At 28.9% G+C, this 27,144-nt stretch overlaps 6 protein-coding genes across 7 annotated transcripts; 2 read left to right on the top strand and 4 right to left on the bottom strand.

Moving 5' to 3' along the window:
* Positions 1-5,885: 5,885 nt before the first annotated feature.
* Positions 5,886-7,338, top strand: LOC145750748 (contactin-associated protein-like 2). Its single transcript, XM_082566829.1, has 6 exons — positions 5,886-6,148; positions 6,290-6,374; positions 6,451-6,585; positions 6,659-6,810; positions 6,950-7,082; positions 7,151-7,338. The coding sequence occupies exons 1-6, from the start codon at positions 5,939-5,941 to the stop codon at positions 7,336-7,338; spliced, it is 903 nt and encodes a 300-aa protein (XP_082422955.1). The 5' UTR covers positions 5,886-5,938.
* A 484-nt stretch (positions 7,339-7,822) lies between these two features.
* Positions 7,823-8,994, top strand: LOC145750749 (contactin-associated protein-like 2). Its single transcript, XM_082566830.1, has 5 exons — positions 7,823-7,933; positions 8,076-8,295; positions 8,368-8,519; positions 8,605-8,737; positions 8,807-8,994. Exons 1-5 carry the CDS (start codon positions 7,865-7,867, stop codon positions 8,992-8,994), a joined length of 762 nt encoding a protein of 253 aa, XP_082422956.1. The 5' UTR covers positions 7,823-7,864.
* Positions 8,995-9,118: 124 nt separating this feature from the next.
* LOC145749476 (sialate:O-sulfotransferase 1-like) lies at positions 9,119-12,451 on the bottom strand. 2 transcript variants are annotated; one of them, XM_082565247.1, is made up of 9 exons: positions 12,334-12,451; positions 11,952-12,131; positions 11,640-11,782; positions 11,383-11,503; positions 11,137-11,318; positions 10,643-10,844; positions 10,209-10,507; positions 9,812-10,030; positions 9,119-9,656 (listed from the first exon to the last, which is right to left on the bottom strand). In XM_082565247.1, exons 1-9 carry the CDS (start codon positions 12,390-12,392, stop codon positions 9,295-9,297), a joined length of 1,767 nt encoding a protein of 588 aa, XP_082421373.1. In that variant the 5' UTR covers positions 12,393-12,451; the 3' UTR covers positions 9,119-9,294. The 2 variants fall into 2 exon arrangements, with proteins under 2 accessions (XP_082421373.1, XP_082421374.1); XM_082565248.1 differs by having other exon boundaries at positions 9,555-9,686.
* Positions 12,394-16,745, bottom strand: LOC145749477 (phospholipid scramblase 2-like). Its single transcript, XM_082565249.1, has 8 exons — positions 16,374-16,745; positions 16,018-16,298; positions 15,902-15,944; positions 15,626-15,722; positions 15,011-15,134; positions 14,406-14,567; positions 13,687-13,845; positions 12,394-12,932 (listed from the first exon to the last, which is right to left on the bottom strand). Exons 1-8 carry the CDS (start codon positions 16,390-16,392, stop codon positions 12,870-12,872), a joined length of 948 nt encoding a protein of 315 aa, XP_082421375.1. The 5' UTR covers positions 16,393-16,745; the 3' UTR covers positions 12,394-12,869.
* A 588-nt stretch (positions 16,746-17,333) lies between these two features.
* On the bottom strand, positions 17,334-23,476 carry LOC145749762 (armadillo-like helical domain-containing protein 3). Its single transcript, XM_082565623.1, has 19 exons — positions 23,291-23,476; positions 23,044-23,100; positions 22,450-22,596; positions 21,962-22,213; positions 21,529-21,696; positions 21,337-21,393; positions 20,970-21,077; positions 20,837-20,886; positions 20,657-20,732; positions 20,414-20,489; positions 19,796-19,891; positions 19,525-19,649; positions 19,177-19,307; positions 18,843-18,931; positions 18,561-18,649; positions 18,300-18,426; positions 17,848-17,999; positions 17,623-17,739; positions 17,334-17,519 (listed from the first exon to the last, which is right to left on the bottom strand). The coding sequence occupies exons 1-19, from the start codon at positions 23,363-23,365 to the stop codon at positions 17,439-17,441; spliced, it is 2,073 nt and encodes a 690-aa protein (XP_082421749.1). The 5' UTR covers positions 23,366-23,476; the 3' UTR covers positions 17,334-17,438.
* A 488-nt stretch (positions 23,477-23,964) lies between these two features.
* LOC145749319 (ADP-ribosylation factor-like protein 8B-A) lies at positions 23,965-26,970 on the bottom strand. Its single transcript, XM_082565050.1, has 7 exons — positions 26,755-26,970; positions 26,568-26,648; positions 26,325-26,398; positions 25,910-26,003; positions 25,455-25,522; positions 25,218-25,288; positions 23,965-25,034 (listed from the first exon to the last, which is right to left on the bottom strand). Exons 1-7 carry the CDS (start codon positions 26,875-26,877, stop codon positions 24,991-24,993), a joined length of 555 nt encoding a protein of 184 aa, XP_082421176.1. The 5' UTR covers positions 26,878-26,970; the 3' UTR covers positions 23,965-24,990.
* Positions 26,971-27,144: the final 174 nt, after the last annotated feature.

The raw sequence follows: 27,144 nt of genomic DNA on the forward strand, positions 1-27,144 counted from the left end.
TTTAAATTTATTTTTGAACTTTTTAGGGCGTTTGGTGCGGGCTAACTTAAAACTTATGTTTTGCGAGGTATGCTTAGTGATAGATAATGTAGTACTATTACCTCTTTTATCGAAAAAAGAGTAGATATTACCTAGGGTTTGAGCAAGTAGGGTCGTAAATTAAACTCATTTATATATTTCGGGCAAGCTGGCAAGCAAGTATAGTTAAAGTTAATAGTAGTGATAACTTGGAAAATTAGTGCACATTTCCTACTAGGGTTGTTTATAAATAACTGGTTTGAATGTGTCATCGTATTGGTTTTATTAGTATATTTAGATATTTTCAGATCTTACATAAATAGATAAAAGCATAAGCAAATAAGGCAAGCATAAGCAAATAACACAAAGGGGGTTGTTCCTTGACCAATCTATACACTGAAGAAAATTCTAACACAAGCTTTTGTAACTTTAACTAACTTAATTTTTTATTTAAAGTGCTTAGGGTAAGGTATAATAGAAAAAAATAATTATAAAGCCTAGAAAACCTTTTAAAAAAGCTAGGTATTATTGCTATATGTTTAAGTATTTGACGCCCATTTAAGTATTTTTGTTTAAGATATGTTAAAAAGGAAACCCAAAAGAAGTTATTACAAAAGATTTGAAAATTTGTCGAAGGTTCAAAAATGGAGAAGAACGAAAAGAAATAAAAATGATACTGTAAACCAATATTTATTAAATACTTCGGTGCCTATAGTTATGGAGAAAACTCCACCAAGTTCAACCAGTGAAGACTCAGCAGAGTCTGTTAAATCTTTAGTATATGAATCTGAAAATGAGCAAAGTAAAAGTGTATGTTCTGATAACCATACAATGGTTAGTGATAAAAAATACACCATTTTGGAAGTTGTTCAAAATTGGGCATTAAATGAAGTTAATGTTCCTAAAGCCAGCATAACTCGATTGCTTCAATCTCTTCATGAATTTCATCCAAGTTTACCACGTAGTTTTTCAACGCTTTTACCTTCTTCAAATCTAAATTTTAGAGAAATGGGTGATGGTCAGTATGTTCATTTTCCCAACTGGATAAATTCTTTATCAAATTTGCTTCACACTTTCAGTTTAAAAGAAAGTGTTGGAATGACTTGCAATATTGATCTTTTAATAAACATTGATGGTTTACCATTATTTCAACACTCGCCAGACTTTAATATTCACCCAATTTTAATTACAATTTATGGTTTTCAATCTCGACCAATTTGTGCTGGTATTTATTGCAGCCATAAATGTTTGCGACGTGAAATGCCACCTCCTGACATTTTTTTACGCGAATTTATCACAGATCTTTCCCGAATTTATGAAAATTCAATTATCATTAATGGTATTAAATTTTGTTTGAAGTCCTATGGTATATTCGTGTGCGATGCCCCAGCAAGATCTATTTTAAAATGCATAAAATCTCACACTGGATATAGCAGTTGTGAACGTAGCAAAATTCATGGCGAATATCACTCCAATCGTGTAACGTTGTTATCTACTACGAGACCAAACACATGTTCCATAAATTTTTGTGATAGGAGGTTAAATAGTGATTTTTTGGAATGTTCGGATACTAATCATCATATTAAAAAATCTATTTTGGCCAGTCTAGGTGTGAATATGGTCTCTCACTTTGTGTTAGACTATATGCATTTGTGTTGTCTCGGTGTGATGAAAAGACTATTACTTTGGTGGAAGGGAGTTCCTCGGTAATTATTTAAAATTTTAAAAAGAAGTTACTAAAAAGATTGATTAAAACTGTATTTTAGCCCTATATTTTAAACTATAAATTTAAATGTTTAAAAATATATTATACCATTATTTACTAGTAGTAATGCATTATTTGTATATTTAAAGGCAGCTGGGTGCTAAGATGTCTCTGGGAGCAATTTCTCGATCCAATGAAAAAATTTTAAAGGCAAAAGTATTTATTCCTATTGAATTTAATAGAAAATTGAGAGGTTTATCAGACTTGGCGTACTGGAAGGCATCGGAGTTTCGGTTATTTCTTTTGTATACTGGATTTTCTATGCTTAAGAGTAAAAAAATATTGAGCAAGGCAAAATATAATCATTTTATAAAATTTGCTATAGCATTAAGGTTTTTAGTTTCTTCTGAAACTAAACCCAGTGACATATTATTGTCTTCACAACTCCTACAACAATTTGTAGATGAATCATCTACAATTTATGGGAATGCATTTGTAACATACAATATTCACAGTTTATCACACTTGGCTGACGATTATAAAAATTTTGGGTCATTGGATTTAATTAGTTGTTTTCCATTTGAAAGTTATCTTGGACGTCTAAAAAATTGTGTTCGATCTGGATTTAAGCCCTTGCAACAGGTAGCAAATTATGCTCATTTTTTAAATGAAAATGTTCAAAAGACCATTGAAAATAACATAGCTCCAACTCCAAAAGGTTTACGTGAGTATGGTGTTGAAGGACTTTTTGATGATGAATTTCCTGTAGCCCATTATGACAAAATAACAATTAAAAAATGTACAATTAGAAGACAAACCGAAGGAGACAGTACAGTACTTTTTGAGTCCTTTAATGTGGCTGAAGTGTGCGATATTGTTATACATAATAAAAAAATATATTTTATTTTAAAACAATATGAAAAAGTGGAAAATCTTTTTAATCACCCATGTCCATCGGTAAATGTGGGTATATTATTAGTATCTTGTTTATCCAAGAATTATTCTATTGTAGAGATGTCAAGCATGCCAATCAAATGTTTATGTATTCCTTACAAAAAAAAGTTTCTTGCATGTACTTTAGTTCACATGCTGTAATTGTTTAAATTTTAATTTCATAACGTAAAAGTACTTTAAAAGTTGTGATATTTTAAAAATACGGAAAATGTTTTTTTTTTAGATTTTTGTATTAAAAATGAAAAATTTCGTGTGTGTAAAATTTGAAAATCAAACCACTGATGTTATTCCAAAGCAGTGGATGTTATCCCCCACTGAGTGCTTGTGGCCCCCATCATCAAGCAATGCAAATGTTCAAATGATGGTGTCGAATAGAATCAGTCCACAAAAGGATTGGAAGGCATTTTCATGTGCCATACTTTGCCAAGCTTGTAAGTTTGTTTGTGTTTACACATCAATACTTTCATTAACAACTACATATTTATTTAGCTACTAAGGATAAGTGTGTGAGAAGGGCATATGCCGCAACTAATTTGGAAACTGAGTCGGAAGAATCCTCGGCAGATGATAAATCCCCTCCAAATTACAAGCTTAAAAGAACTAAAGCATGTCGCAATATTCAGGAATTCAGGTAACTTTAGGTTTTTTCTGAAATAATGTATCAGTAAATTAACCAAAACAATGCTTTAAATGGGAATTTTTTTTAGAGATTACTTTTCTGAAACTGAAAAACAAGAAGATTTTGAATTTCGTGTGCCGCAGTTGCCATTTTCTCGAAAAAGGAAAAGTGAAAATTCATTACCAGAAGTTGATGTGCAAAAAGTTTTTAAAAAAATAGAAAAGTTGGAGGAAAAACTAGACATCATTTTAACAAAACTTGATACTCCGAAAAAAACGCAATGGGATTTTCCGAAGCCCTCGGACACTCTTGAAAGTCTTCAAGAAATAATAAAGGAAAACATGGTAAAATATAACAATTATAAATATTTGTTTTAATAATGCAATACTGTTGTTGTTTGTGGACACTTAACTAAAAAATTAACTCACAGTTTATTGATTTATGGTTTGTACTTTAGGACATTGATGGTTTGGCACGCTACATAATATCCGACACTTTAAGGGGAACTGTGCGTAATTTTATTAAAGTATTCATGAAAAAGTGTCTGGCCCTTAAGTTTTCGTGGACAGGTTTGGGTACTAAACGAATGAAGAAAAAGGAATCATTTCGAGACCACCCAATCTATCAAATACTCCTAAGTAAGTTCTATTTTCTAAAATAAGTTTTGTTGAATTTATTTTTCTAAAATAAGTTTTGTTGAATTTATTTTAACAGATGTGCTCAGTTCTACCGAATTTTCAACATCAAGGCACTCTGAGATAGCCTGTGCCATTCAAGTGGTTTTTAACGGAGTACCTGACTGGGATGGAGGAAGAGCTATGCGGCGCCCGTATTCAGCTCCTAGTTCTCTTTAGTTAATATTAAAGCTGGGCACTAGAGACTATACATAGGTTTAGTTTTTTTTATTTTAAAAATAAATTGCAATTAACTTTTGTAAATTAGCAAACTATTTAAATGGTCTACTCTAAATACCACAATGTAGCTAATGTTATCCTTTAAATGCAATAATATAAAAAAAGCTTTTAAAGGATAACATCAGCTACATTGTGGTATTAACAGTAGACCATTGAAATAGTTTGCTAATTCACTAAAGTTAATTTTAATTTATTCATAGTTTAATGTAATTTTTTTTATTTTGTAATTTAATGAAGAAGTTAAATCTAAACAGTTATGTTAATAACTGTTATTTCTATAAATCATGTTTCTATCCTAACCCCCTTGACAGAATTTTTTAAATATTAAACTTGAAATATTGCTATTTTTAAAGCTATTTTAGTTACATGAGTTGATTAAGTTACTTTAGAATAACTGTGCCCACCTTTGATGTTAACTAAACAGGCTATTTTCAGTCATTTTTCAGTCATTTTTACCCACAAATACTGTAATTTTGTATTTTTTTGTGATTCTTTTTTACAAAAATTAATACTGTGGATTTTGTTCTTCCCTACTGTGGATTTTGTTCAGTTCTTTCTTACTGCTATTGTTGTAAATCTTATACTGTGGATTTTGTTCAGTTCTTTCTTACTGCTATTGTTGTAAATCTTATACTGTGGATTTTGTTCAGTTCTTTCTTACTGCTATTGTCATTGTTAAAGTTTTTTATGCTGAGATCGGTTACACCGTATTGAGTTAAAGTGGAATGGTGACTTTTACAAAAATTCTTTAGCGTCATTCGAAATGCTAATTTCGTCACAAGTAAAATAAACATAACTCTTGTAACCAATTAAAGAGAAAATTTATAATAATAATTAATAAGTTATCAAATAGTGACATTTTAAAATGTATTTTTTTAAATTTTGTTATGACAATAATCATTTCGTTTTATTTTTAATTAAGTATAGTCATCTTCAAGTTTGTACAATGATTAAAAAAATTATGCTGTAATAAATTCGTTTTACTAATTCTTGTGTTTTTTCATTTAAATCGGTGTGCAAAAATAACCTCATTCTAACAATGGTTGCAAACACCAAATCTTGACATTTAAAACTCTGTTTAATCTTTTTATCAAACCTTAAGATCGGATAAAAAAAATGCGAATAAAATATTTAGATATAGATAAGCCAAACTTGTTTGTTTTTTGGTTTACGTCTAAGTGGGATAAAATCTTTTATCCAGTCACCAAAACACACAAATTTCAAACTAAAATGTAATAAACTTTAACATTAACCCTGAGCTTAATGGATTAACTTGTTAAAATTTGAAGAAGTATTTATTTATTGTTGCTAAGATCGTGCGCTTTTCTTATAGTCCCTTATGTGTATCGCGTAAAAAGCTTTTTTATTAAGATTAGGTTTTTGTGTTTATTGTTTTTTACATTCTTTGGCGTAAACTAAATTTACAGTGAAAATTTAATTAAAAAAATTTATATATTAAAATTTTCCTTGACATATGTTTACAAACACATATAAGATTTAGCTAAGCCATTGCTTAAAATAATATATTCTAAAAAATGTTCAACAACACGAATATATGCCTTTTTTTAACAACCAATATATTTTTTCTGTAATATAAATTTCTTTTCGTGACTAACGTAACTAAGATTCAAAAGATTTAAACAAGTGCATGACATTTTTTTGGGCGCAAGTTAGTTTTCTTCAACAGCTTTTTGCGCAAATAACAAGGCAAATTGGTATATTAGAAAGATGTATAGGATTTTTGCAACAATTTTGTTTGTACATGTAGTAAGCAGCCAGCCTAATGATTGTGTTAGTTACACAATTAATCACAATTACCCATCATCTGACTTTACAGATAACGACAACAACATTGTCAACAACAATAACGACGAAGAAGTAAGACGAATACAAGGTCCTCCTGGAAAGCGTGGTCCTCCTGGACCTAGAGGAAGAAAGGTGCTAATAAAAATAAGTTACTAAAATTATTCAGTTTATTTTTTTAGGCATGTGATGACTACAAAAGAATTCTCCAATATTTAAATAATAAAAATACAAAACATGTTTAGTCGGGTTTACGACATTTAAGTTATTGTTAAGGGTGAAATCGGAAGTATTGGACCAGTTGGACCACCGGTAGATCCGACATTTTTACAAAATTTGATTGACGAAAGAGTTGTCGCTGGTATTTATAAAATCAACCATCTAAACTTTATTCTACACTAGAAAACGTAATCTTAAATTTTGGACTGCTTTTTTAGGTTTTAAAGGTTCTGGAAAAACATGTGCATATATTAAACCAGGAAGTCCATCTGGAAATTATCTCATTAATCCTATACCACAGTTATTGCCTCCATTTAACGTGTATTGTAATTTCTCCGATCCACACAATCCAAGTAAGCCGCCTCAAGCTATTAAAACTAAAATGTATAGCTTAGGTAATTTTTATTAACTTATTTTTAATAACAGTTACCATGTTGGGAAATGATTTTGAAACTGAAAAAGAAGTAATAAATTGCGAACCCAACAAATGTTCAAGTCAAACTGTAAATTACGACGTTGCCATGCAGCAAATAGTTTCCGTTATTGAAGCTTCACTTACATGCCGACAATTTATTAAAGTAGGGCCTTAGTAATGTTAATAGATTATTTTTTATCGGTAAAAATCTTTACAATTCTGTAAAAAAAAGGAATTTTTTATACCCTGTAGGCTACGTGCATTTAATAGATTAAATAGTTATGTTTTTTGATTTATTCTAGTTGCGGTGTCTCCAATCGGTGCTTTTTTACAGCAATAGTGATCCTATAGGCGCATGGGTGTCACGTAATGGAGTGGACCGACATTATTGGGGAGGAGCGACACGTGACTTTTATTGCGCGTGTGGTGAAGATGGTATTAGAACTTTATTTGATAAGTTTTTGCTTACAGCTAACCATAACTATTTATTTCTGTTATCATAGGGACGTGTGAAGATTCATCAAAAAAATGCAATTGTGACAAAAATAGCCTTCCAGAAACCTTTGACGAAGGTTATTTAACGAACAAGGACCACCTACCAGTTATTGGGTTAAAACATGGAGATGCAGGGGATTCTAGTGAAACAGCTTGGCACACTTTAGGAAAGCTTGAGTGTTTCGGCAAAGCATAAATAAGATAAAGCATAGCGTTGGTTTTAACAATAAATATACTAAACATTCATTGACTATTTGTATATTTTTTTTTCTATTGCTACTTTAGTATACATCGTGTAAAAGATGAATTTATAAACGTATGTTACCCTTTGTTCTAAAAGTGACCCTCGTTTCTTTTGTTGTGATTTAAACCTAACACATTGCTTTAAATTTGCATATATTCATTCTGGTTGTAAACGCATTAACTTAGCATGTGATACTAACACATCAATGGTGATCTTAAATCGTGAGGATTGTAAGTCATAACGAAAATAACGTTTTTGTTGTAAATAAATTTTACTTTAAAACAACTTTACTTAAGTTTTGTAAATGCGGTTTGGCGAAAAGTCAGATTATCTAATAATGAAGTGTTCTAAAAAGATATACCGAATTTTTGCAATAACTTTGTTGGCACATATAGTTAGCAACCAGCCTAATAATTGTATTAGTTACACCATTAATCACAATTATCCATCATCTGACTTAGAAGAAAACAACATCAACATGGAAGAAGTAAGAAGAATACAAGGTCTTCCGGGAAAACGCGGTCCTCAAGGAATCAAGGGAGATAAAGTAATGAAAGAAAAATTTAAAATTAGAAAAGAAAAAATCGATTTAAATAAAAAGATACAAATATGCGTTTTTAAAAGCCTTAAATAGAATATTTTAGGTAACTTGTTACCAAGTTTAAATAATTAAACAACACATTTTCAAGGGTGATTCAGGAAATATTGTACTGGTAGGGTCAGAGCAGTTAGATGATTTATCCTTACAAACTTTAATTGATGAAAGAGTTGTTGCCATGACAGGTATTGTAAAAACATGTGCGTACAAAGAACCAGGAAGTCCATCTGGAAATTATCTCATTAATCCCATACCACAGTTATTGTCACCATTCAACGTTTATTGTAATTTCTCGGATCCACACAATCCGGGTAAGATGATAACTTTTAAAAACATGCTTTTAAGTTAGGTTGATAAACCCATTATTACCATATACGCAATAGTAACTGTGTTCGGAAATGATTTTGAAACTGAACAAGAAGTGATAAATTGTGAACCAAAAAAATGCTCAAGCCAGACCGTAAATTACAAAGTTGAATTGGAAAAAATAGTTTCCGTTATTGAAGTTTCGCTGACATGCAGGCAGTTTATTAAAGTGAGTAATATCACATAAAATAAAATACAAAACCATCGTGGTGTAACTCATCAAACTAATAATGTTATTTTTTGATGAATTCCAGGTTCGTTGTCTTCAATCCTTACTTTTTTCAAGCAGTTCTGCTCCGTCGGGCGCATGGGTGTCACGTGATGGCGTTGACCGACATTATTGGGGAGGAGCAACACGTGACTTTTATTGCGCGTGTGGTGAAGAAGGTATTTATTTAAATAGAAATATAATCAAAAAATGTGCTCGTTGTTTTTACAACTTTGAAAATGTTTAAGGAACGTGTGTTAATTCAACAAAGAAATGCAATTGTGACAAAAACAGCCTTCCAGCAACTTCAGACGAGGGTTATTTAACGAACAAGGACCACTTACCAGTTATTGGATTAAAACATGGAGATGCAGCGGATAAAAGTGAAACAGCTTGGCACACTTTAGGAAAGCTTGAGTGTTTCGGAAAAGCTTAAAACTAATAAACATATGTTGGTAATATATATTAACTTTTTATTGTAGAGTATGTTGCATGTGTATATACATACTGTATCAATATTTTATAATAGATAAGAATTAGTACAAAACAACTTAATAGTTTTGGGGTTTATTTTTAACACAACATTAACTGTCGCTTAACATAAAAACCAAACTACCAGCAAAGCTTCTATTAAAATTGCGAGGCTGTTAAAATTTGTTTTAAGTTAAATTAAGAGTGTTGACGAACTCAGATTGTAATAATAAATATGTAAAATAAAAAAAAAATTATGAAAAATTTATTGGGTTCGATTTTGGTGTTCCCACTTTGGTAAAACTCCTAAGCCTTCATCTGCAAATTTCATCCGCAAATTTGCGATGTTTTTGTTAATTAACTCCTCTTGTTGTTTTGTATATGGATTAAAGTTAATTCTTTCCCTGCGTTTGTAAAATCCGTCAGGATTTCTTTTAAGACACGACATTCGCTTTTCAAAATCCAAAGGTTTAAACTCGAGAAATTTAAAAATTGTTTTCAGTTCGCGTTGAAAATTGTCCCTAAGGTTGTTGTATTGAACAAGCAAAATAGGCAATTTAGACGATAAAACAGTCTCGTGAATGTTTTTCCATATCCTAATGGAAGATTCGACGTATTTTTTCCAATCTATTTAAATCAAGAAAGTCTCATAAAAGCCTATTTCAAAACAAAAAAAATTCTAAAAATTTATTTTTAAAATAACATTACAAGTTTAATAAAATCTAAAAATAGATCTACTTTTTATTTAAAAATAATTAACTAAACTTATATTGGTTAGTTACCAGTTGAGTTGAATGCTTTTTTTGGTGCAAATCCTGTGTGGGAATGTTTATCGTTGTTATGGCGATTAAACTCGGCCAATATAGCTTCGTATGGATTTCGAATCAGCAAAATGACTCGCTTATAGGAAGAGGGAAATTTCGTGTACGCTTTGTGCATCACGTGATCTTTTACAACCAAGGTTCGACGCGAGGTAATATTATCCATTTCACCAAAAAATCCTGATAATAGCATAACACTAATAATGGTATTACCACAAAACAAGAAGTTGTCAAGAAATAAAAAGCAATATTAATGACGGCTTTTACTTACCAATATACCCCGATATTTGTAAACCAAAAACGTCAAAAATTAAAATATTATCAGAATATATTAAACAATATCCATAACTGTACCTACCATCGGTAGCAATATAGTTATCCGTGTAAACGCTTCCAGTATACACTCCACTTACTGTTTCTACCAAATACCTAGTCCACGAGTTTCCTGAGCCGGGAAAACTGGAAAGTGCCGTGTTGGGATATTTTCCTTTCGGCAAATAGTTTTTCACGCTACATTGCTCGGTATTCAGTGTCCGCCAAACTGACATGTGAGAGCTGTGATCGCCGCATAACAGCCCGGTTGTAAGCGATCTTGACTCGTCAGTACAGGGCACGTTACAGATTGAAGAATTTACACGAAGAGAATCTAGATCCAGCCTAGAAAAACAATTGCAGCGCTTGGTGAATTAAGCTTAAAAAAAGCTACGTAGAAATTTAGTCTATCAAATTTTTTTATTTATGTTGTTAAATTTATAAAAAAAATGTCCAAAAAAAACAGAGATTTTTTTTAACCTTTGGTGAAAGTTTGCGCAGAAGCACAGATGCGGAGAAGTTATGACAGCTAAATGAAACTTGGATCGCTCGCAAGTAATAAGACAAGCTATTGGACTAAGATAATAAGCAAAGAGTGCACGCGACATAAATTTCTCAAATTTTGCAGGCTTTCGAAAGCATCCATATTCTTGCGGAATAACATGCTCAGCCAAAATTGGGCCTTAAAAAGTATATCATAGTGTAATTAAAATAAAAACGGCGTTGTAGTGTGGTTTAAATATTGGCATTACTATCAAATGATTTTAATCACAACTTTTTTCAATTCGTAGCGCAACAATGAATATTTAACATTTTTTTAAATTTCAAAGCGAATCGAAACTGGGTCAGAATGTTAAGGTTACCCTATATGTTTATGTCGTAACGATATCCTTTCTATATCAAAAACAAAGGTGTACTAAAAAAAGGTCAAAGGTGTACCCGTGCCGTTCTATAACCCGAGTTAGTTTAGTTACCCTTGGAACATTCGTCCACTATTTTGTAAATTTGCCAGCCTTTCTTTCCACCGCACGTATCCTCAGGGTTTCCATTGCAGCGTGACTGACATTCGTCGTTGTCCACGTCAATCTGATGATCTTTCACAAATTCGTTCGTGCAAATGCACTTTGTCTCATGTATTGCAGCCAGTTTAAACTTGCTAAAAAATATGCACAATTTAGGTAAGTTATTACACCCTTGAGGTATATGTTTAATAAATTTACCCGTCTGAACAGAACGTAAAACATTTTTCTAAGGTCATCTCAATGCGAGTCAGAACTGTTATATTTTGAAATATCAGTTTTGGAAATCCCTTCTCCGATGTAATGCAACCAAGATCTAGAACTAAGTAAAATATATGGGATAGTTTTTTAATGAGTAGCTATGCTTTTAAATTTAATAATTTAACAAGGTCGTAAACCGGTGGGCATAAAAGACATGAAACAGTATGGCTAAACACAATGACATTATAATGAGTTACCTTTGCAGCGAAATCCATTTTTCATATACCGGGCGTCGATTTGAAGCAGTTCCGCTTTTTTGCCCTTTCCTGTCTTGTTAATCTTTTTATTTTCGTATTCTTTCTGTTTTGGACTGTGATCGATTACTTTAACGGAACGAATTCTGCAAAAAAGTAGGGTAATTAATTATGTTCCTATAGTTAATGAAGCAGTGAATATTAGTTTTGTTACCACAATTCCGTATTTTGTAAACACTATAATATATCTTTGCCATACTCAACACGCCAGTAAAATTCCAACGCAAAAAGTAACAAATAAAATCAGATACGTACGAAACGCTTCTTTCTTGGCTGCTGACTTCATTAGCTCGCCAACTAACTGCTAACCAAAACAAAGCAACTATACAAACTACACTAAAACCTTTGCCTCTTCGTTTTACAAATAAGCCGGCTCGGTTGCCGATGGAGTAGCAGCTGTTTAAATTTCGGGTTGCCATACCATGCGGATTGTATCTATAACAGATATTGGTATAAACTGTTTGAATGAATTAAACCTAACGTACGAACACCCTAGTGCTTCCGTTGTTTATTATTAAACTTTAACACAGTAACTTAAAAAAATGTACCAATAATTCCACATTGCTGTGGAAAAATAGTATATCGGAAACATGTTTTTTTTTTGATAAAGGGTGTGAAATTTTTAAAGCTTTATTACCTGGCATAGTTTATAGAACATTTCCTTTGATAATTGATCAAAACTGTTATAAAGTACATCTCTGAAATTATTTTTTTTATAGAACAATAAGTTGAACAACATAAGATTGTAGAAACAAAAATTGGTTATAATCTAAACAACACTGCTGTAAATTAAATTTTTAAAGAAATTTAAAAATAAAATCGACAACAAGACCTGAGAAAAAATCCACAATTTTAAGTGGGTTTGGAAATATTAAACGATATACACATTTCAATTAGTTGACTAATTTTTTTGATAAAATTTACATTTAAATTTTTGCAACTTTTGAAATAAAATAAAGGGTGGTCTTAATTAAGTCTTTACACATTGTAAATTTACAATGGAACTCTATAAAAATATATATTTCCAGTAATCAGTTAATAAAACTACACATTGCGTTAAAAATAAATCATAAAAAATATTAACAACAAAAGTATTATGCAAATACAGTTAACGTCTACACTTTAAATTTAATGCACTACATAAGTTCATTTATTTTTTTATTGCCAGAACACTTATTGCCAGACCCCAACTCTTTGATTGTTATCGTTATTCGTTTCTTCAAAAAACATAAAATCCTAAAAAAAAATTTTAAAAGCTTAAATTTTTAAATGATCAAATTTTTACGCACAAACAAAACGCGGCCCTTTATTAAAATGCGGTCCTTTTTTTTGTGTTTACACAGCTAAGTATAGACAAATAGACCGGTCTTTAAAAGCAAGGTTAAACTAACAAAGTGGTGATTTTTCAGCTAAAAATTTTCATTTATTTAAAATCACATTTAAACTCCTAAAAAGTAAATATCTCCAAGCCTTGTTAGTTAAGCAAATACATTCTATGATGCAAAACAGCTCATCAAATTTCAGGTTAAGTTTAATTTTTTTAAACAGAAAAAAATAGTTATGAGTATATATAAATTTTTTTCAATCTAATCTAACTTAAATTTTGTGTAGTAAACCATTTCATAAAATATTAAAAACTGAAAGCACAATAAATACCGCTGTGATAAAACACAGAATTTGACATAGAAACCCAGAATTCGATTTTGTAAACCAGTTAGTGTAATTTCATTTTAAAATGTATTTACTTTTCTCAGCCATATAAGTGCTTATAAATTATAAATGAGAAAATTAATCTTTTTTTATTTAATTAAATGTTTTTCTTTACACAATGGTGATACTTTTATGCTTATACAATTGATATAACTTTAATTTTTTTTTTTAATGTGTCACTTATGTAAAATAAATATATATAACTATATATAAATGTAATATAAAAAGTCACCTTAAAAAAGAAAATTGATATGGAATAAATACTGAAAGTTAAACTTACAATCAGGAAAACAGCTCCTAACAGACTGGCTTTCACTTTTACATCTAAATCCATTGGAAATTGAATTCCAAAGTTGTCGGCATCTGTAAACATTTCTTTGACCAAACCAGACCATTGTTTCGATATTTTACCGACTTCCTCACCTTTGGTTGTTAAAACCTAAAAAAAATCAAAAGATATGCTAAATTTTGATGCAGCATTTAAAATCTATTTAGCTTTAATTTTTAGATTAACAGAAAAATAATTTTTAAAATTGATGTTAAAAAAGTTGTTAAATTAACCTCAAAGATTAGTAAGGTTGATGAAGCCAATGCATTCAAGAAAAATTTTTTAATGTAAACCTTCAAATATAATTTAATAAGGCTTCTCATTTACTGCAAGATGCTATAATAGTTTTATAAGAAATTGAATTGCTTCCTAAGCTTACAATAACAGGAAATTTCTCATTAAAGCTGGGAAGGATATTAACCATAGGTATGGGCAAGATATAAAGCACAAAGTTTCTTATAATTTTATACACCAGTAAAAAGCAAAATGAAAACACAGTAAAAAGCAAAATAAGAAATTAAATTGCTTCCTAAGCTTACAATAACAGGAAATTTTTCATTAAAACATGCTGGGAAGGATATTAACCATAGGTATGGGCAAGATATTAAGCACAAAGTTTCTTATAATTAGCAAAATGAAAAAAAAAAAAAAAAATATTACACAAACCATACCTTAAATTCCACATCTCCACAAGCATTACAAGTAAAGCATGGGCCCTCAATTTTAAGCACACATTCCTTGTTTTCATTAAGGATATCAAACTTGGGCAAACAGATATCCCATTGTTGCTCAATATACCCGATAACAGTGCCAGGCGGGGCATGGATTTCCATCTTTAATAATTACAACATATTGTTACCAAAATTTAAAAAAATCATATATAATTTAATTATGAAGTACATAAATGTATCATTAATAAACTCTAAATGGCCCAAAGGCATGTTAATTAATTATAAACATAAACAAACAACAGGTGGTAGGTAATATTAAAAGCTTAATAATATTCCAATACCAACAACAACAGAAACATGAACAGTCATAGTTTAGATTTAGAAAACATCCTGATTAAATAGCCTATCTAAAAAATGTTGACATGAATAAGTAAAATAAAGCTTTATTCTTATACCTGCTTTATCCTAATTGTAAAAGGTAACACAAAATTTACATTTCTAAAAAATTGGGACGAAAAACTAACAATAAACTACTAAAATTTTAAGGGCCATTTAAAAGGCATGACCGCATGACCATTTCTTAAAAAATATAAGTGTCAATTTACCTTTTGAAGACAACAGGGAGTCCAACAAGACGCACATCTGAGTGGTCTTTCAAGATGCATGACTTCCTGCTGATTGTTGTCCAGTATTTTCATGTCAAAGTTACGAATAGGGCCACAACATTGCCTGCAATAAAAAAAAATATAAAATTTGTGAACTTTCAAGTTACCTATATCATGAGCCCCAGGTTAATTTAGATATGAAAATAGTGGGTTATTTGACTTACAAATAATACAAACGTCGGCAGTCAGAAATATTAAAAAAAATTGTATGTGTAAATGTTTATATAATTATCTTGATTATTAAAGTTAAATGATTTACAGATTTTTGTAACGCCATAAATGAAATTTTTTTAGCTTTGTTATTATTAATTTTTCGATTTAAAAAACCCTGTAAATTGTGGCAATAAATAAGTGTTGGGTATCTACTTTAAACTTATATTATGTTACACAAACCACCAAACACACAGTATTAGTTTACACTGTCATGTAGTCAAAAACCAGAACAAACAGTAGTAAAACTAAATCCGAACATCATAGTCATATATGTATGCTAAAAAATACAATAGCTGATATATAAACGATTATATATTTAAAGAAACTTTTTTTTAGTTTTACCTTGTACAACAATCACTCTGCTCAGCTGCAAAAAATACTTTTTGTCCAAGAGTGTTTTTAACGTCATATTTGTTTGCTGTTTCAAATCCAGTTATAGCTAAAAAATATATTAAAAACTCTTAATTTGTAATTATATACTTAGAGGACATCTTTTATTAAATAGATTACAAACCTTGGTATATATATTTTTAGTAAGAATATCTTTTTTACTACTTGTACTGTATTAAAATCGATTTTATAAACACCACACATTTGTCTTTAATAATGCTGCATTACCTTCAAGAAGCTCAACTTTTTGATGCACCAACAATTGATTAATCTTAAAATAAATCAAAAGTTTTAAACTAATTTTGCCAACAAATGCAAATAATAAAAATTATTCCTTAAATTACCTGAGTCAAGTACTCGAGCCCAGGTGGGCATCCTGTCACCCCTTGGGGTAAAGGCATCCACTGTGCTTGTGGTGGACCACCTTGAGGGGGTGCTCCTTGCGGAGGAGGATAACCACCCTGGGGAGGTGCATACCCACCTTGTGAGGGTCCATACTGTCCTTGAGGGGCATAACCACCTTGCTGTGGAGGAGGGTAACCACCTTGTTGGGGAGAAGGGTAACCGCCTTGCTGTGGGGGAGCGTAACCACCCTGGGGGGGAGGATAGCCACCTTGTTGATAACCTAAGATGCAATTTGTTAAATAAATTTAAGAACAAATATAAACATTTTTATAAACTTTAATATTGAAATACTTACCTGGATTTGTGCCTGACATTGTCAAGTTATCAAGCAAAAAAAATTTACGAACAACTTATGTTTATTAGGCTCAGATTCTAAAATAAAAATTTAAGTAAAATTAAAAGTTTGCATATTACCAACAGAAGAACGCAACCGACAAAAAGACATCAACAATTTAGATTTTCAAATAAAAACAAGTTTTGTTGATCAACTATAATAGCAAGTACCTCTCCCAAAAAGTCGCAATTTTTTTCAAAACGGAAAATAATATTTTTGTTAAATATATTGTTTGTTATAAAGCTCGCCATTGCAAATACTATATTATATACTCAAAAAGACACGTGTAAATTTACTGGTCTAAGAACCAAACGTCTTATTTCTAGTCTTACCATCACTTATATATCTGATCATGTGCTTCTTTACACATGATCATGTGATGCAACCGCACATCAACAACTAAACTACAGAATTACGTATTGTGTTGCTATTAACATCAGAATGACGATAGTTGCCACTAGAGGCAAAGGTTTAATCATTAAAAACGCCGATATAATTTTTTTTATAACACCAGACCGTTTGTGTACTTTTAAACATTCTATAGTTATATAAACTACTTGTTTTTATTTCTTTAAAAAAACATACATGAATATTATATAAATGTATGTATATTGCCAACGGTAACTTTCTATCGCACATAACGGTGCTTTGCTAAGCTCTGGATTTGATTAACTTAGCCGTAACTATAAAGTTATAATAGTTAGATTTTTAACAATAAAGGGTAAAACCATTAAATACAATCTTAGTACTACCTGAAGTTGGATTTTGACATAAAAAATGGTTGTTAAACGCAAAATTATTAGATATGCTAACAGGGATTTTAAATCAACCATAGTTAAATTATTTAATGACAATAAAATCACTTAAAATTCACTTTTTACATAACAAAACACCAGAAAAAAATTGAAAGTTATTTTGAACTCAATTTTTGCAATTTTATTCCAAGAAAAAAATTTATTGATTGCACAAATAGTAAAGTAACATGCACACAGTATTAAGACAACACTAAAAAAGTGGTAATTAAAATTAGGAGATGCAGGAGTATTTCTGTAGATCAATATGCTCAAAACCAAATCCTTTTTGATAACCTTCTATCACTGACCTAACCTAGAAAGTAGTATTTTTGTAACTGTACTAGAAATGTCTTTTGTATATATGCTTTGGGTAGAAAAAGTTAAAAATTAGGAATTTTTTTGGTAAAAAAACTTACCATATCGCTAAAGAAAGCAGCTTCTTTCGGTCTTTCTGAATATCTTTCAAAGTTGTCCAAATTATCCTGAAGTCTTAGTGTTAAACTATCGTAATTATTTCGAACAACTTCCAATACCTTAAAAAACATTTAACAACTGAGAATCGATAAAAAAAAAAAAAACACGACGATGCCAAAATTTGGTGCTAATATATACCAGCACAGAATTTTTTAAATAAATCCTACCTCTTCTTCTGTTAATGTTGTTAAATTGTTGTCTTTTGACCACTTGTCAATTCTTGGTCGAAAGTGGTGAACAATTGCACGAATGTTAACAACAGCATGTTGGAGTCTGGAAGCAAATTCCTTGTACTCAGGATGGTTTACATAACGTAACACTAAATAAGAAATTAAAATATTGGTATTTATATTGTTCTACATCTTTAACACTTCATTAGTACAATAGTATTACAAAATTCAAGGGCAGTTTTTGAGTCTAATTAACAATGTTCAATTTACAAGAATTAAAAATTAAAATATGTTATTTGTGGGGTGTGGGTAAATTACAAATTGGATATATAACAGTAAGCAATGTAATGGCAACTACCAATGTGTAAAATTTAGCCCCTTTATAAACACAACATAAAAAAATTTGTATATGTATACCACTCAAAATAAAAAACTTTTACAAAATATACCTATAGCATGTAGGTTATCAAATACTTGAGACATTCGCACAATCTCATAATAAAGCTCGTCATAACTGGTGGGGGATGGAAGAAAAGTGTCGCCAAATGTTATAAACATGTTGAACAAATTAATAACCTTTTTTTAAAAAAAATAATATTAAAGTTTCAAAATATAATATATATTTTCTTTTTTTTTAATATATTTTATTTTTGATAAAAATTAATTAAACCTAGGTTAAATTGTATTTTTAACAATAGTAAAATGTTTACCTGTGTTAACAAAACAAAAACTCCATTTTTCCACTGGGCAACAAAATGACTTTCGTTGGTCAAAATAAATTTAATAAAGGTGATCAAAGCTATAAAATAAAACATGTTCATAATAGATCTTAAAATATCAAAAACATTAAAAAATTTTAAATTAATAAATAATTTTTAATTAGTAATAAAGTAGTGGAATTACATTTAATAAATAAATACATTTTTTTTATTAACATTACAATGTATGTTGTAATAGTTTAACTGTATAAGACAAAGTATTGGTTAACATACCACTCCACAATTCTTTCCACTGATATTGCAGACGAATTTCACATTTCTTTTGATAGCACATTAACCTATGTATGATACCAATACATCTCCTATAAACAAACAATAATACAAGATTATTAATTTATGTAATTAAATATAGGCTACAAAATAAATAAAAAAGATTTAAAATGTAAAATGATTTTTATTTTATTTTTATTTTTAAATTAATTTATAAAAATTAAAAAAAATAGTAAAATATAACTTGCTATAAAAACTACATATGAGTAAAATTGAAAACCAAAAAAATGTTTTAAATGTATTTTTTTTAAAAACCTTTTTTCAATAAACAACTTACATGTGCTGCATAAACGGAAATTCCTTCATCATGTGACTAACTAGAAATTCTGTTGTAAGATCAAACAACCAACAAGCAAGTGGACGACTTCTACCATCCTCGTTTGAACGAATTTTGCGATGCCTCATTGGCTAAATTATTAAAAATTAAAAAATTAGGACAATTGACTATGTTTTACGTTATTAAAGTTAATTTAAAGAAACCACTGTTAAAAAGCAATTTATAAATACAATACCTAAAAAATAATATTTAAAAAAAAATGCAACTTTAAAAATTAACCATAAAATAACAATTTTATTTAGTGTTACCCTATAAATATGTATTATAAATTATATACTTTTTTATTACCATTCTGTGAATTTGTATGTGAAAAATCATGTTGTCATCATGTAAGAATGAATTTGCAAATTGATCTTCAGTAATGCAAGTTAAAATAAGAAAACACAACTTTGCGCTACTTATATTCTGCTTCACTAATAGAAAAAAAAATTAAAGTTTTAATCAAAACCAAATTTTATAGCATTATAAAAATCAACTCGTTCAATATTTAAAGACCCTTTACAATTTTTTTTGGGATATTTATACATTAAAAAAAATAAACACAAGTTAAAAAAGTTACGTTTAGTATCTTGCATGATGATAGAAGTATATTGGATAAAAGTGCACAAAACATTATTTGTTGTTCCAACCAACATTGTCATATCTGCAGTAGGAGCTGTAAATATAGGCTATTAATTATTGAAACAAATACCAAAAATTTAAACCAACAATGCAAAACCCTTAAATAAACTAACTGATAAATCAAATTTTACCAAAATGGCTTTAAATATAATTAAATAAAAATTAATTAATGTTTACCAAAAGCATCGTTTCACAAATATTTATTTAATTAAAAAAGTAAACAATAACTCATTCTTCTAATATATTTAAACACCATGTAAGAAAACCATAAAGTTGTAAATATTTTTAACGATGAACTGTAATTATTATAAACTTTTAACATACATATACATTACATAAAAAGTTTTCACTTATGTAAATACTACATACTCAAATATAATCAACAATATCCCAAACTGCCAAAGTCAAATCAAGACTGGATCAGGGAAAATGATGTTACATATGTTTAGGTGGTAAAGTCAACCTTCCCACATCAAGAATAAATGAATGAAAAAAAAAAATAATAATCAACTTTAGGTTATACAAGTTTAGATTACAGTATCAGAATTTCTCTTACTGTTAGGGTTGCTTATTCTTTCCCCTTCACTTTTTGGTGTCGAAGGCGGGGTTCCAATTAAAGTATCAGGGTGAGACTAAAGATAATTATTATTTAAATCTAATGGTCAATAAATTTAAACAAAACTTTTAAACTGTAATAGGAAATAGGCTTTTATTAAGATCGATAAGCTACTGCACATCAATATTACTTTAATTTAAAAATTGGATGGTTGTGTAACATAGACATAAAAAGATTGCTTACATGAGTAAGAACAGATATAAAATTTCGATTTAAGTTCACAGCTTCATATAATGCCAACAACACAGATTCATTTGTTCTACAAAAAAAAATTTTAATTAATTTTATATAATCTTTATTAAAATTTAATGAAAAATTGTTTTAAAATAAAAGAAAATACAACAAACTTTAATATTTACTTACTTTACCATTTGCTTTTGTTCATCTGAATCCCCAATAAACATATTCCCAACCTATTTAGATGTTAAATCAGTGTTATTAGATTTTTTACAGAAAAAACTATAAATAACATTACAATAAGTTATTTGTAACCTACCATATTGGTTATGGTTGAAAATAATCCTGTACTTTTTGACTCTTCTTGCTTGTTTACAAATTGTCGATTGAAAGAGGCAAGAGCTGAGGATATAACAGAAGACAAACCCTAAAAAATATAAAAAAAAATTTGAAATTTCAATAAATATATTGAACTCAAAAACTTTGTTTTAAAAATAAAAGCTGTACTTTACAAAACAAAACAACAATTTGAAACAAGCAAAGAACAAAACAAAAAAATGGTAATTACACTTTGATATTATTTAAGGTAACAGTCATAAACAAAGTTGCCAAGTTAGCATTTTTGCAAAAATTGTGTTGATTATGCATATTCCAATAAGAAAGTTTAAATTGGAATTAAAACTTACATTGAGAGCAAGCTCGTTGTCAAGCACCGATAACTTCATGATGTAAGGATTAATCGACTAAAAATAAATATATTTTAACTGTATAAAAACAATCAAACAATATATAACAAAATAAATATTTCAAAAATCAAAACAAATCAATTCAAACCATAATAATAATAATGACACCAATATTTTAAAATACAACATTACTTCATATTTCCTGTAATTCACTAAAAGTGTGAGAAGTAGAACAACATCTTGTCCATGCCTGCTTCTTTCAACTGGGTTGGCGAGCAACTGAACCAATGCATTTTCAATAACTTCTTCCTCCAATATTATGTACTCCAAAAATGTATTTTGACTGATGTTGTTGGAACCCTGGGAATGCAAAGCACAAAAAATAGCTGATTTAACATTTTGTTTGATAGGCTATTGTTTATACCCAGAATAAAAAATGAAATCACTACATAAACATATAACATTAGTAATTAAATACGCCAATTTAAAAATTTTTAAAATTGCACTTTTTATACAAAAATTCAACACTTTTTTTTATATATATCAAAAAACTGTTTTTTAATATAACCATTGGTACAGTGCTTAAATTTAACAAACACAAAACTAAATGAAAAGTTTTTTGTACCGTTGCTATGACAAGTAATAATTGCAAGATCAATGATTTAAGGATGGGTGGGTAATGTTTGTCTTCTTTGTATTCTTCTTCATTAGACATTGGAGATGTAATCGATGTATTAGTAAGTATAGAAGTTAGTGATCTAAGTAGAAGTTGCATTTGAACGTCAGCCGAGTTAAAACCAATCAGTAAATCGATCGCTTCAAAACTATGATCTCCTAGGTCATGGGTAAGCACGATCCGAAACAAACATGACATTGTCTAAAATTTAGTTTGTTATTTTAGGTAAAAAATAATTACATATATATTTTAGGCATTAAGAATTTTAAAAATTTTTGTAAATGCTTTTTAATTCGTTTTATGTTTATACATAAAACCAGGTATAAGAATTTTACTTAATTAACTTATAGGCTATACAAAAAAACTCTTTGTTACTTTCTAAATAATATTTGAAATCAACAATCTTTAAAAGTAAAAATAATAGACATAAAAGTAACCTGAATAGCATTGAGCATTCGAATAAGATGATCACATTCAATATATTCCGAACATTTACTAAAAAATCTGTTTAGATCTGGTTTGAAATTTAAAAGCTCTTTGGCAGTCAGTGCTTCAAATTTCTTTTCCAAATAGTCAGAATTTACCTTTTTTTGACAACCAATTTATAAAGTTAAATTGTTTTGAAAAAAAACAATATTTTTCAAATAGTAATATTTATATATATCTTTATCCTTGATGTGGAAAGGTCAAATGCGCGACCTAAACATAGAGTAACATCAGTTACCCCAAACCAGTCTCGATTTTTTTTTAGTTTGGGATATTATAAAAATTATAATTGCCCAGTAATTATGCTGCTGATTAAGTGCTGGCTCAGCAGGAGTTTATACCGTTTATAGCACCTTACTCAAGGGCGCTACAGCATGAGAGCAGTGGGGATTAAACACACAACCTCATGGTAGTGTAGCAAGTGTCTTACCACTACACTTTGCTGCCAGGTTATATGTAATTTATATTTAATTTAACACAGTTTTAGTGCATCTGGTAGTTAGTAAATATATTAAAATTAACAAAAATGCAAAACACATTTATACCTTTAATAAAAAAAATTCATCCCAAAAATTTGGATTCTCCAATGCTACATCGTCCGCCTGAATTAATTAAAACATATAATCACCATATAATTTTTAAAAAAATAGAAAAAAAACAAATTTAAAGATATTTTTGTTGCAAACTTAAATTCTGGCATCAAATAATCGTATATGCCTGTATATGTGGCTGTAAGTAAGAATCATGCTTAAACGTTCAAATTTGCCAGATTAAAAAAAAAACAATCCTCACCTTAAAGATTGCATCATACAGTAGTAAGACTTTTTCTTTTAATGGTTTCTTTCCCTCTGATCCTCTTCGAAGCATGTTATTCTATTAAACTTATATTCCAGGTTGTTGTTATTCTGCTACACGAAGTTATATTTTTTTATATATAACCAAACAACTTTGCTTTGTTGTCGTTGGTGGAAACATGGAAAATGTAAGAAAAAAATGAGAGAATGAAAATGGAAATAAAAAAGATATCGAAATAAACAAATTTTAATTATTGATTTTGCCGTTAAAACATAATCACAACTAATAACTTATATGATTTTTACTATCTAGATGTAATTCATTAGGTAATATTCTAAAGTTTACATAATTACTGTGACAATAGTTAGCTAGCTCCGAACATTAACTTTTAAAATGCCGAAGTGTTTTTAAATGAGACCACAACATAACCGGATTTTATACAGACAAACAATTTCTAAATTTGGGCAATAAAACCATAGTCATTGCTGTGGTTTTTCAATAACACCTCCAGAAGCAAATTTAAGCAGGCCTGAAACAGTCTACTTTCTCTTAAGTTAAGCATTATTATGCATGATGAAAGTTAAGTAGCTGTTTTAAACTTTTGAATTCTTTTGTTCTTATAATAAATGTATTTACAATTAAGCTATTGTGTTATAATACAAAAATTACAATACACAAGAGTAATTTGTATTTAACATTCAATCACAATTGGCGCAAAATATATTAAACAAAGAATAAACTATAAAATAAGCTTTGAAATAACACAAAAGATTTTTAAAAGAAAAATAAGATTCTGCTTAGGTAATATAAGATTACATTTTACTTAAATTATGTTAATTAATAAAAGCCTTTATGATACAGTAATCACCTTCATTTCAATTGCTACATTTCTAAAAGTCAAACAATCAAAATATATAGCTTTCAATAAAATAAAAAAGAAAATATCAATTCAGGAAATTAATTTTCAATAAACATTATTATTTTTGTAAAAATATGGCATACAGTTTTAATACGAAAAGCTCCGAAATGTGTTACAACAACAATGCGTAAATACAACATTAAGTCAAACAAAAAGATGATAAATTTTATCATCTGACATCTTTATATTTGAAACAAAGCTTCAAAATTTTAGTTATTATCGCCTTTTAGTAAGGCTTTCACAGTAGACCCAAAACATTCATACATTAAATGTGGTTCTTTAATAATTTTTTGACCTTGTGACCTAAATAAATTTAGAGCATTCACATATTGATTGCATTGGCTTTAAACATATATAAAAAATGAAATGTTCAAATATAGAGAGCTCCATAGGCTATAAATTTAAATAAATTAAAAAATCCTTTATAGTTTTTAAGGCTATAAAATGGCACGTTGTTTGTTATGCTATTCAAATTAAAAAAAATTAAATCACAAATTTAGAAACAATTTATCAGCAAAATGGCTACAATAAAGAAAGTACACATTGACAAAAAATTCCGTGAAAAACTTTCACGACAAAAATGACAATAAAATGTTAAACTTGTCTATATTCTTTTTAAGGATATATTAAACTGTAAGCGTGACATCATTTTGCAATCAATTTGAAGACAGTGTAAGAAATATTTTCTGCCAATTCATGAATTTTAACTTTTTCCACAAACTTATATTATTACTACTAATGCACTAAGTAAGTGCATTTTCTGCAAGTCGCCATTAATTTAACTGGATTTTGAATGCTGTGTAAGCCATTGTAAGGTTATATCTGTAATATAGTATATTATGTTTTAATGTTTCAAAATTAAAAAATATGAAACTTAATAGCATATGAAACTTAATAGCTTTTACTAAAATAGAAGCCTGACACATTTTTGATTTAAAATAAGTTTAAATATACAAAATTAAATGCAGTTTTAATTTCTTAAACTAGTTTAGTTACACAACCTACCTATATTATCTTTTTCTTTGCAGGAAATAGAGTAACAACATATTTCACGATCTTGTATTGCAGCCAAGTTCCTGTAGTTAATGAAAATAAAAAATAATAAACAAATACACAACTAATAATCCAGTAAAATACATGGTAATAACTTTAAAATATTGAGTAAAATAATTATTACATTAAAATTTTTGTTTACCTTTTTTGTGCATTTAAAATATTAAATTAATGGCCTTTAAAACTTACATTCTTTCTATTAATTCCTTTTCGTCCAGTGAATTAGGCAAATCCTTTTTATTTCCAAGTACTAATACCTAAATATAATTACAAATGGTATAAACAGAATTACTACATATTAGTGAATAAGTTAATTAAAACAGTAGGTATTAAATTTAATCTGTGTAATTGTAATATATATATTGCTAATGGAGGAAAATAAGGCTTTAAAAAGAAATTTAAAATATATATTTAATTATATAATTTATTCGATTACATATAAGCCAAAGACAACTCAGCCCTTGACAAATCAACCCAAAGGCAACTCAGTCTTGGACAAACTAAATGACAACTTAACCAGACTTTGGTATGTTTGTTATAATAAACTAAACTCTTAGGGGTGAATATATACAAGGTAGGGCTGTCATCGGGTAAAATTTACAAGTTAAAATTTTTTTAAATATGGTCTGTTTTTTTATATTTACAGGAATTCCTTGCAATTGCGGTTTTTCAAGAAGGTTGTGAAGCTCGTTTCTTGATGCTTCTACCTTTTCTATATCTGCAGCATCAACCATATATCTAAAATTATATAATTTACCTGTAGTTAAAACATGCAATTGTAATGACATACAATAATTTGTTATTTTTCTTTTTCGACTAATCATGATCATGTGACAATGACCACTCACTACAAAACAGTTTAGTTTTTCATTTACAAAATCCTTACATCAAATTAAAAAAAAATGTACATAAATATATCTATGTTTGCTATTTAAAAATAATGTATTATTATAAAATACAAAGTTAAAAAATATGTTATAAATTTGTCTTTACAGTCAAACTTTTAATACAAGACCGCTGAAAGTTTTTTACACTAAATTATTTTAATAAAAGACATACACAATTGCATTTACTCCTCTACAATATCGTTCCCACATGCTTCGAAATCTTGGTTGGCCACCAATGTCCCAGACCTGTTTTCAAAAATATTCATAAATAGTTTTTACAACAAAATGTATAAAATTGTTTTTATAAGAAAAACATATTGTATTTTGCAGCGAAAAGGTACATACTATAAAATACAATAAAATCAACAAAGATTAAATAACAGGAATATATTACAGATAAGTTAAAATTGTTTACCTTAATTGTAACATTTCCCTTTGTGACTTTTCTCATATTAAATCCAACAGTTGGAATCATGTCTTCATTAAACTGGCCAGACTAAAATAAACCAATAAGTTATGCATAAAAATATATATACTGTACATATAATATTGGATAACAAATAGACAAAAGTATTTTTTGACATTTTAATTAAAAATCATACCGCAATAACATTAACAAATGTGGTTTTTCCAGAATACTGAAGTCCCACTAATGTTAACTCCATTTCTTCCTTCCAGAACAGGGATCGAAACCAGTCAAGAAATTTGCCAAGGAACTCAAACATCGTTAATTTCAGACAAGTTCAATTAAATCAAAAAACACTAGATTTCTTTAGAAACAAGTAAACAACTAACAAAAACAATATGATAGTTAACACTAACAGGTTAATATTTAATTATATTCGGCGCAAGTTGATCTAGCGTAAAGTTACAACTGTCATTAACCTAACATTTAACAAACTAAAATGTAAACAACACACATCAACGTCACATGATCAACGAATTCCCTTAAAGTTTCTCTTTTCTCTATTACTTTGTAGTGCTGCGGTAAC

The sequence above is a fragment of the Corella eumyota genome, chromosome 4, assembly GCF_963082875.1.
Source record: "Corella eumyota chromosome 4, kaCorEumy4.1, whole genome shotgun sequence".
NCBI classification, from domain to species: domain Eukaryota; kingdom Metazoa; phylum Chordata; class Ascidiacea; order Phlebobranchia; family Corellidae; genus Corella; species Corella eumyota.